Consider the following 11,780-nt stretch of genomic DNA (forward strand, 5'->3'; position numbering starts at 1 on the left):
ATGTCTGGTAAAAGGCAGGAGAGCCCATTGTGGTAGTCTAAACTCAGACAAAGAGCAGCTATTTACATGTATTTCAGTTTTATCTACTTTTTTAATCTCTCTCTAGTTACAACAAGTTATACATATGGCAAGCCAGATCTGTTGTTGTTTTCTAGATTTATTGTTCATAAGGTAAGGCTTCATATATTTAAAAAACTCAACAAAGTATTTCATGTTTTTTTTAGTGCAGAGTAAAAAAAAAGGTCACCAAAAAAAGACAGATCAACAAGAAAAAAAGAAGTTTTTTCCTCAAAGGATGCAAACCAGATACACATTGTTTAACTCTATTTGAAACAAAATCATCAAGCTTTCAATTAATTTCATCTTGTCATTAATTATCTCTCCTATCTTTCATCTATTTTAAAATAAATTACAATACTCTGTGACATATTTCCAAGCATAGGTACAAAAAAAAGAGTATAATAAATACAACTCTACAAATATCTAACTTTGTCCATGCCCCTATTTTCTTGTTGTTCAAACTTTTCGTACATAACTTAAACGTGAAAAATTCAATGTACACTTTGGAGATCAAGGTAACCACCCAAGACATTCAGTTTTGGCAATCACTCAGCCATAAATTTAAACCTTATCTCTAGTAGTGATAGTGCATTTGAAGTTTCCTGGGATATGTATTTCAAATCATCCTGACAAGATAGGTAGCTTCCAGCTAAGTAGACTAAAGAATACTATCAGTAATAACACAAAGATCCTATACAGTGGCTTTTTTGAGTGAGATTCTCTTAGATAATTTCACACTAATTAACTAAACTTCTTTAGAAAATCCTGATGCACAACAACACATACACATTCAGTATTGACAATATTCTGATCATACGAAAATATATTTAGTAAATTACTTCCTTCAATGGCTCTGCAGTTCTACTTCATTTTTCCCAGCGTGACTAAAGTTTGAAGTAAAGACACCATTTCCATTTTATGATGAAATTTCATCCTTGATACAAATTAAAATGTTTCCAAAACACAGACATCACAAATCAGTGTTACTGGTTTTCTTCACTTGTGAGGGAAGGTGGACCTTGAAGATCCAATCAAGTTCATTACAAAGATGTCGTTTCACCCCAGGTGGTATGGGTAAAGCCTTAAGAGCTTCAAGATTTGGTAGATGTTTGCCAATCGCTGCACAACAAAGATACTGCAGAGAAAAGGATGACGATGAACTACGTTGCAACCTCATTTTTGTTCTTGCTGCAGTTGAAGACACCACAGGATAAAGTGGTTTCCCATTAAGTCCATTAGCTGCCACACCCAGTGGCTCATTGTCTTTAAAGAAAGAAAGCTTCCCATGCCATGTATCCAAATGAACTCCAATAACTGAGCCATGATCAAATCTTGAGGAGAATTTCTGAGCTTTCCCTTGATGATAAAAATTACCAGTGTAAGAAAGCCCCCAGCTATTGCTGTCCTTGCCAATAAGACTGCAGAATGAAGTTTTGTATTGAGTAATATCCAGGTCACTGTTGCACACTCCTAGCATCTGAGAGTTGAAAATACACATAACCTGATGAGTCTTACAATAAGTGCCACATCTAGCGTACTTACTCTTCAGCAATCAGTAACACAAAAGAATGAAGAAGGACAATGATCACTGCATTGTCATTTAGCATCATGTTGTTACTTAGACGTACAAAAAAATCCTATCCTTTTCTTCCTGCCAAAGTTTAGAGATTTAACTCTTTCACACAGAGCAAAAATACTTACAAATGCAACCCCTTAAATAGTCAATTTCAAAAATCAATATTTTAAAACCCAATACTCTTTGAAACTATGTTAAAATAAAAATTTTTTTCAAGGTATTTTTCAAGTAAAAGGTCTAGTCAAAGCAAATTTCCATTTTGCTTGTTCAATTTACATCTAGCAGGTCCTTCAGAGTCACATAAACTGTGGCAACAATCTACAGCCTTCAGAAAAGTAGTTTTTGGTGAACATAGGTGGTGCTCAGATTTCAAGCAATATGATGATCTGACCAAAAAAATGTGATCATCAAGTGGATGATTTGCTTTCATTATTTAAAATTTAAATTTTCTTAAGTTACCAAATTTTCTTGTCACTAATACTCTCCTTTTTCATTCAATTCACCACTAGTGGTACATAATACCATGACTTACAAACAGAAAATGCAAGTCAAAATTCATGGATTGCATAAATAACATATTGCAATACGAAAAAATACCATTTTGCAATCTTTAAAATATACTATGGTCAAAAGGATACAAAAAATCATCAGTCATTGGTGATCTTGTATTGTTGGTCTGTATTTGCAGTCATTCCACTGTTTAATAGCTGTATTTGTTTCACTCCATGTAAGTCATTGTATTGTATGTCATGTATGTACGCACTGACTTGGTCTGTTGTGTTAGTTAGTCACTCTGTTCAGTGATTGCACTGTGCAATTCAACGGTGACACAACCTTTTTTAAGTTTATCCATTTGATGGTATCTGAAGTGGAACTCTAACCAAACATTCTATGTTTTTTTAAACATGCAGTTTGTAAGTTTCTGCACAGTCTTGTCCAGTCAATTTGTTGTTTCCTCGTTTAGAAGAACTGGTATGAAAATGGTGCAAAGATATTTTGCACCAGTAGAGTGTGTCAAGTCTTCAACCTCCCCATTAACACGTTGTCAAGTTTGTAGCTCTGTCTCCATTATGTCAGTCCACAACAGAGGAGAACATGACCTACCATGTCAGTACCATAGACTGCACTGGTCATCTTGATTTCCCAGTAGTATTCTCCCCCCTGACAAAGGGGCTGGGAGCCTTTTGCTGCTGCAGTTCCACAGCTGTAATCAGGGTGGAACAGCACCTCCTTATTACCTCGAGTGAGGGACACTGAAGATGATAGTGTCATTGGATCCCATTCCCACTCAAAATCTGATAAGCAATGTGCAAAAAGACATTAAAGATAAAAAATATTTGACTAAGATTGCAATCTTGTTACACTTTAAGAAAACAACCATTTAAGTATGAATTAAATGCAAGTTATATGTTATGTTTTATGTTAGAGACTGAGATATATCATTATAATAATAGTTAAATCCAATATTAGGGTCATTGCTTGGAATATCATCAATGGATGTATCTGGATTTTTAAATACTTCATATATCTTAGTCAATGATAACATCTCTATCACTTCCACTGGTCAAAAATCTTATGTCCTTAAGATACACATCACAAAACCAACAACAAATGGAAAAAAAGTTTTAAATAGGACATGATAACACAACTATGATATTAAAGTCAGATTAAATCTATATTAAGTGTAAGCTCTATCTTCCTTTTTTATCAAGACTAATATGAAGTCTCAACTGGGGAAGGAAGTCAACCACATTTTACAATTATATTATCATACAATTATTTTCTTGCATCTTCAGACAGGCTGCAATACTCACATTTACCACAATACAACTGAAAACCATGAAATTGACACAACACAGTACAGCAATCACTGAGGTACTCTTTGCAATACATTGCAACCAAATTAAAGACAGTTTGCAATGAACCATGATTACTCAATTTCATATCAAGAGAGTTACATAACATTAAAAAAAAAACATTGTTTAACATTCAGCAGACTTGATGTCATCAAGTAAAAACAAAGAACTGACTCTAGTGCAAAAATACTGAGTAAAAATAACACTTAATCAAAATGAATGAAAGTATTGAAACACGTGTAAACACACCGATTTAACTACCATCCATATGAAACTTCAAAAGACCATTTTTAAAACTTTCATTTTTTTTCAACTAAGTTAAGTTTTCTCAAGTAATTAAACATTCTAACATCTGTACTTGATAATGATATTATCTGAACATCATATAGCATGATTGTTTTAATGTTCTTGACTCCCTTTTATGATTTTCAGTAGTACTTCATAGCAATATCTTGTAGCCAAATATTTGAATAAATCACTGACAACTCATAACCTTAAAAAACCAATAAACAGCTTTTTCCACATGAAACGAATAATAATAAAGTTCTAATTAAAACTTAACAAGCATTGCAAAAACAAAATCATGCTTTTGGAAACATCACTCACAGAGACAGTGATAACAAAAACCACAACAAAAACCACAACCATGCCACCAACATTCACAACACAGCCACCAACATTCACAATCATGACACTGACATTACACTGAAGTCAGTATGGGAATTTCACTTTACCTTAAGACCTCAAAAACACTTCCTTTTTCATCAAGACATTGCGTCTTGACATGGTGAAGGAAGGCAACCATTAGTGGAACGACCAACAAGTGCTTTTAGCTGTACCAGCTCTCATCCTGCAGCTGAAATGTAATAGATATCGACTAGACTGAAAGTTTTTCTGTTGTTAATTCATCATGTAGACACAGGAATATGAATCACACTGTTCCCAAATGGCAAAATAATCATCCCCATGATTGGAGATTACCTCCAGGACCTCAGGGGAAATCATGCAGTAAACTCAATAAAACTTTTTACTGAAGGAAGGGGGGGTGGTTATCGTAAAACCATACTAATATTTTAATGGTTACCCTTAAGCTGTGAGCTGGTTTTGTACTATAAGAGAAAACTCACCTTTCCTTTAACCCTTTAACTCCCATGAGTGACCAAGACAGAATTTCTCCTTACAATATCAATACAATATTAAACAGATAAGTGATATGAATAAAGAAAAATATCAATCTGGAGATAATTAGTCGGTCCAATACTAAATTCTCTGAACTAAAATTATAAGAACTGTATGATTGACAGTAAGGAGAGTTACAAATTTGATCTGGGAGCTAAAGGGTTAACAGTCTTCTAGACAAGTTTTATGCTGTCAAAAATTTAAGTTGGTTGTTTGTATAAACAGTTAAAGACATGGCAAAAGTTGTGGGATCTTTAATTAACCCATAAACTCCCAGGGATGACCGAGTCATAATTTCTCTTTATGGTAATGATATAATACAAGACATGCAAGTTGTAGAAAATCTCTTTCATTTTCAAATTTCAAGTTACAATTTTTCTCTTCCTATCCCCTTCTGTATTCTTTTTGTATTCATGCACAACGCGCAACATTTCACAAATGAGCCAATCATGTCAAAGAACTCTAACCTCGACATTGGAAAACTAGCGTAGACATTTTTCATATAATTTTAGTTTATTTTTGTGGAGTTTTAGTCAGTAGTTTTTCAGTTTTCGTTTGCATAAATTTGTTACCCCTTTGCTTGGAAATTTAAGAAGTTTCAGAGTTCTTATTTTAGATAAATGTTGTGGTTTATTTAACAGGTTTAAAACATATTTTCTACGGAGTTTGAACTCTAGCCTCTTTTTTTGTAGATGGATTTTTCACGCAAGTGATGAGATAAAAAACAAATTCTCCAAACTAACATCATAAAAATTTTATGGCACACAGTAAGGATATTACTAAATTAATTCCCAAAGACCGTTTAAATAAAACAGCTCACTTCTTACACAAAGGTGTAAATGTTTCAAAATTTCTCTCGGAAATGAAGTTACATTAAGCCTTAAAGAAACAAGCCATGGAAAATCGCAATCACTGTGCGAAGTGATGTTATGTCAGAGGGGTGTAGAAAACAAAGGATTTAAGTTTGACTCTTTTTTAAATAATTAAAATAATTATAAGAGCGCTCTTGATCAGAGGCCAGTGAAAGTGCTGCCACAGCAGAAAATGAAATTCTGGCACTTCACTTTTGTCTTTTACAACTGGAAAATGAAACTTACGTCAAAGAATTCAGTGCTTCACGTGAATTACAGCATGCAAAGAAAAGACCGTGTGTGACTGTCATGCTGATGCCGAAAAACAGAAAAACTAATTTAGACATCTTTCAAATAATTCAAAAAGCGTACTTGTTTTGGGAGATGCGAAGAAAAATGTCAACAATGTTCAAGGCCAACAAGCTCTGCTCTGTACAACTAGTACAGATCTGACCTTATTTCACGAGGCAATCGATCTTTAACGAACGAAAGGAATCATTTCGCTTTTTGAGCATAATCATCCGTATATGAACATACAAGACAACTTCAGAGATAAGTTTTCACACCATAAATCAATTTATTCAACTGCGATGGCGACAGCTGTTTTGGTGTGTAGCTGAGAGAAATTTACATTTTGCATCAAGGCGTACAAAGTTCACTTCTTGTTATTCCCTTCAAGCATGAAAAGAAACAAAAAAACACGTTTTGAAAACACGAAAGTACATGCTTGTGAAAATAAAACTTTCAAAATTGCTTCTGCTATGAAAGAAAAATATACTATGATGAAAAAAGCGCTCGTCAGCTATTCCTCAAATGGCGAACAAATTCGTTGTTTACATACTCAGTACATAAACCTTCCACAGCTTTTAGACACAAAACGCCCTCTTTTTTCCCATGTGGAGTACGGTATGCTTAAGAAAGAATACATAGAAAGACTTTACCTTCATTAAATTCCTCCATTTCATGATCAGAGCCAGAATCGCTGGAGTTTTCTTCGAAATCCATACCGCGGACATGTTCGCTGGCTTCCTGACGGCCGAAAATGCGCGCGAGAAGTTCGCGCTGTGAAAGCCTGGAAGTCTCCAAAGGATTGGCGTAAAAACTTGTGTGAACCAATGCCATAATTCACAAAAAACTCTCAATTAACTAGGGTATAAATACTCTCACTCTAACGACTTCTCTTCGCGTAATTATTCACCAATAACCTGTTCAGATGAGGTTCATCGAATTCTGTTTGTTGTCGTTGATAAACAATATTTCTTTAAGGCGTAACCTGCTGTGCGAAAATCTTCTTCGCGGGCTCACGTAAGCACGTCTCTCTTCTAATCTAAAATCACGAAATTATTACTTGTTTTCAAATACTGAAGTGTTTACGTTTTTTACGTTGCATATCCTTACAACTAATTTTTGAAGAATCGATTTTGATAAATTTTTAGATCGAATGCAACCAAAATTTATTGTCCAAATTCACGGAGATAAGGGACGATGGACGCGAAAAAAGGAGTGTATTTGTTTACTTCTGTTACGTCACTAGGTGATGCAAGCTCACACGATAAGAGTCGCACGATGATATTCCAGAGGTATTTCAAGACAACGGGAATCTGGTGGAACACAACAAGATAGCTATGAGAGGACTGCTCACTAGACATGCTCTTCTCACTGGAGTAACTTAGTGCTAATCTAATCTGCCGGTGATTTTCACTCGCGAAAAAATTTTTATTTATTTATTTATTACAATTTAATGGCACATATAACTTACTACTTACTTACATACTTACATTAATAGATAATAATACAAAAGAGTAAAAGGAAAGGTGCCATAAGGATGGTCCGCAAAAGAGATAAATCCCCATGCACGGCAGACCACCTTTAACAAAACAAAAAAAAAAACAAATCCAAACTAAAATCAATCAGATCTTGCAGTCAAGTAATCCCTTACACCCCTTTTAAAACAAGAAACACTTGGAGCCTGACGGACCGATAGTGGCAGCCCATTCCACATGTGGACAATCCTATTAAAATAGCAAAACTTAAAAGTATTAGTCCTCGCGTAGTTCTTTTTTAATTTAAGTTCGTCCTTACCCCTCAACGAGTATCTTTCCGAATGCGAATAAAATTGGCATTATTAGTTGGCAAAAGTTAGTTATAAATTGGCAAAATTAGTTCCGAAGCCTTCCCCTTGTGAGGGAAACAAACGTATTTCCGAAACGGATAGGTTTCTAATCACGAAACATCTGATTTTTTTTCCCCATCGGAAATCGTTTATTTTTTGTTGTTGTTGGTTTGAGAGATGGGATTATGTTTCTTTCTGCATTCGTTCTGTTCTGCACGCTTTCTAATATCAAGGAACCGCTATGACGTCACTAGCTATATAAGGCGAGAAACTCGTTTTCCGCAAATTTTTAATGATCCATTGCAGAAAAATGTCAAAAGAGTTGGAGAGTTTTGTAAGAGCAATGAATGCAGAAGAACAAGATCCTTTCACAGGTGCTTTCGGGTTTTTTTTTCGAACTTTGCGTGACATACCAAAATACATAGAAGAAGAGAGCTGCTCCTGGCTGCGAGGCTGACCGCAGAAAGCAACTGGGACATAAACTTTATCACATATCTTTTGAGATACTTCGATGGTATTAATCTGCAGAAAAATCTAAAGCTGTAAATAAATCTATTAAGGGCTCACGATTTTACGAAAAAGAGATTTCAACTCCTCTCCATCCCAGGCAAACGAATTGTCACGTCCGTTTTGTTTATTTTTTCTCCTTGTTACTCAGAATCAAGCCATTCCGGTTTTGCCGGGTTTGACATAGCCAATCACAAGCGTTCACTGGAGGTCACGAGAACATTTCAGGTTGTTCACTGGGTTTGAAAGTTGTTTATGTACAGAAGGAAGACCCGCGGCACATCGCGTACAAGTTGTAAGTTGACTCTGTATTGACCGTCTAAGCGTGTCTTGAAAATTTAATTGTACCTCTGTAGGGAAAAATAAGCAGAAAAACTTTCTTAGAAAGTTTGCCCTAATACTCGTCAGTCTCAGGAACGGTCCCGAAACTTGTTGGATTACCACTGAGCAGTCACGTACGTTGAAAACAACACCTGAGTTTGCAAATTACTACGAGATCTTGTGAAAGTTTTCGTGGAATTACAACAAAATGGGTAAGGGATTTAACTCTATCAGTACTTATTACTAATAAGTGAAAAAGTGCCAGAGGCAGAATTTTTCTAGATAATCCTCAGAATTGAACTAACTTTATACGCATTTTTGTGTTGTGTTTACATCTGCGAAACAGCAATCGTAGTAGATTTGGTCGGTAACCTTCCGAAACTGAAAGGTACTTCGACATTTCTTTCCAATTGAAAACTTCTATATACATACAATAGCCATATACATTCAGTGGTTAACGTTGGCGTCGAAATTGGTAGATTTCTCTGAAAACGAGAGTAATTTGTGATCGGTGTGACAAAAAAAGGAACTCAAGACCTTAGTAATATTTTAAATTTAAACTCCTCACAATTTGCTTACCGAAGCATTGTGCGATTTCTTGTATGCTGAAGTAAGCGTTTGAAGCAAGCTTTTTGTATTTATTTGCAAAAATTGCTCTATTTATCTTTTACGCTCTGCACAATTTTAAATCGCAATCAGGTTGAAAGGTTTGATTTTTTCTTTCACCACGAAACACAACATTTTTGTTATTTGCTGCCTGTGCGAACAAAATCACTGATAACATCCCAAAGCGGTAATATGTTGAATCATTAAAACCATCAGCTGGGATTTGTTCCTTAAAAGAGGAGATGAAGCACACTGATGATCAACTCAATCATGTCTCAAATTGCTTGTTTTTCGATTTTTTGACCCTTTATTTTCACACACAATTGATGTACGAGTACATTTCGACCATAGTTTTTTCAAGGCTCTTTGTTGGTAGAGGTTACAAACATTCCCACGAAATCAATGCAGGACAATCCCAATCATTGTGCAATCCCAGGAAAAAGTGACAACTTATTCCACTGTCAAATGGGGGTGGATCCTCACAAGGATTACCTAGTCATTTACAAGAAGACAGTGAACATTTGTCACAAGTTTCTGAGGTTCCCCAGGGTGATTTTAGCCTCAGTTAGTTCTTATCTCATGATGAAATGTGCAACTAACTGAATTGTGCATAACTTGTGGGTAGTCCCAGTCATAAATACTATTTATGCAAGTCATAAATTTTTCAAAACTTTTGTTCTTTTTACAGGAAAATTATCTAGTCAACCAATTGAAGATTCAGAATCCTTCCATCCTTGGTCAGATACCTTCCATGAGCAGTGGGTGTGGAGTAGTGAGGATAAATCCCCTTCGGTATACCTCTGCCTAAACAATAAGGTGGCCTGTTTTTACATTGACCCAGTCATTGAGAGCACGGGAACAGCAGGTGTCCGTGGCACCAAGGCCTTCTCACATGGGCAGCATTATTGGGAGGTAAAGCTGAGTTCTGTGTTTGGCACATCAATGATGATTGGTGTTGGCACAAAAGAGGCCTTGCTTCAAACAGCAGACTTTGAGTTTGTAGATTTGATTGGAAGGGATGATCAGAGTTGGGGGTTATCATATAAAGGCAAGGTTTGGCACAATGGTCAGTATAGAAGTTACTGTGAGCCATTTTATGACTCAACTGTGATCGGTGTTCTTCTTGATATGGATGCAGGAACTCTTTCTTACTTCAAAAATGGAAGGTCTTTAGGACTTGCTTTCACAGGCTTGTGTAACAAAGCATCAGAGCTCTACCCAATTATTTCATCTACATCAACACTCTCCGAGATAGAACTGTGTGACAGTACATGTAGATATGTCTCACTGCAGGATCAGTGCAGAATGACCATAACAAAGCTTGTTGGTAAAGACCAAATAGATTATCTTCCACTGCCTAGAGGAATCTGCCAGTCTCTAAAAGGCATCTAAGTCAATAGAAGAAGTTCTTTTTCATCTATATGTATATATATATACAGTATTTAAATTTTTTGACTTGAACTCGGTTTAGTACCATCACTTTGGTAACCATCTTGAATAACGGTTAGAGAAAAACCCCCTTTTAATAAAAGCTTCTGGCTGGCCACAACAATTGTAAGGTCACATTGTTGATGATGATTTGTAACTTAGAAGTCTTCATTTTTTGATCAAAATCATCATTGAATGTCAAGATGACATGTGGACATAAATTTTATCTCCACACGATTTTTACAAATTTATGAACAGTGAAAACTTCTCATAACTATGTGTCCATCATCAAAGTAATTTTGATTGTCATTATAAAAACTCTTATGTGTAGCATAAAGAAAACATCAGTAATGGCCTTATAGGTAATTATTGCTCAAAATCTTGGAGTTTAGCTACTAAACAACAATCCCTGTTCCCAAGTTTTGTAAAGAAAAATCAGTTGTTATCGCACATCCATCTTTTTGCCTTTATTTGGCTGAGAGAGATCACACCTCCATTGAGAGTTTGTAAATAGTAGAATTAGAATTAACAATTTTGTACATCATCAGTACAGTTTGTAATTATAAAAGGATAAATATTTAATTTTGTATTTGAAATGGCATTCAAGCATCAGCCAGAAATTAAAATGTTGAAAAGATATGTATTATCTGTCATCTCCTGTAAGCTTAAGATTGGAAAAGAGTATCTGAATTTCTTTCTTTCAGTATCACAGTACCCTTTCCACATCGACACATAAAGTCAAGCCAGCTGTTTTTTAATTCCTCAGATAAACAAACCATAAAAATTAAGTTTTCAGTTAATACATAAAGATCACAACACTTCCATTATTTATTTTCACTCATACCATGGCAACAGCCATGATGCATCTGTATGTTACTTAACCAAAATAACATACAGATGCACTACAACAGTCCTATACTTTATTGGTTATTTGTCTGTTATTTCGTTTGTCATCAAGTAACAAACTATTAATTACAAAATTCTGGAGAGTGTCTTTGGGGTTAGTGCCTGAGGATTCTTTGCTTACAGCCATCATGTGAATCACCTTGAGCTACAACCACAACATGGCTTAACCAGGCAACACCACATGATGAAAGACTTTGTATCATGATGCCTAATGCACATATAACCAACAACAGAAGTTTCATTTGACAGTCATAAGTAATACCATACTGAGTAAAGAAAGCCTTCAGTAAGAATGGAAAGAAAATGTAATTCTTTGAGGGGTAACTGGTAACCAAGAGAGGCTAGTGTTCATATCAATAGATTACATGATTATTTAT

At 35.3% G+C, this 11,780-nt stretch overlaps 2 protein-coding genes across 2 annotated transcripts; one reads left to right on the top strand and one right to left on the bottom strand.

Annotated features, from left to right (window-relative positions):
- Positions 1-71: 71 nt before the first annotated feature.
- On the bottom strand, positions 72-6,756 carry LOC131795457 (SPRY domain-containing SOCS box protein 3). The gene is made up of 3 exons (XM_059113029.2): positions 6,464-6,756; positions 2,741-2,931; positions 72-1,537 (listed from the first exon to the last, which is right to left on the bottom strand). Exons 1-3 carry the CDS (start codon positions 6,642-6,644, stop codon positions 1,031-1,033), a joined length of 879 nt encoding a protein of 292 aa, XP_058969012.2. The 5' UTR covers positions 6,645-6,756; the 3' UTR covers positions 72-1,030.
- A 1,532-nt stretch (positions 6,757-8,288) lies between these two features.
- Positions 8,289-11,134, top strand: LOC131795485 (SPRY domain-containing SOCS box protein 3). Its single transcript, XM_059113065.2, has 2 exons — positions 8,289-8,675; positions 9,758-11,134. The coding sequence occupies exons 1-2, from the start codon at positions 8,672-8,674 to the stop codon at positions 10,459-10,461; spliced, it is 708 nt and encodes a 235-aa protein (XP_058969048.1). The 5' UTR covers positions 8,289-8,671; the 3' UTR covers positions 10,462-11,134.
- The last annotated feature ends 646 nt before the right edge of the window (positions 11,135-11,780 follow it).

This window comes from Pocillopora verrucosa, chromosome 8 (genome assembly GCF_036669915.1).
Source record: "Pocillopora verrucosa isolate sample1 chromosome 8, ASM3666991v2, whole genome shotgun sequence".
NCBI classification, from domain to species: Eukaryota; Metazoa; Cnidaria; class Anthozoa; order Scleractinia; family Pocilloporidae; genus Pocillopora; species Pocillopora verrucosa.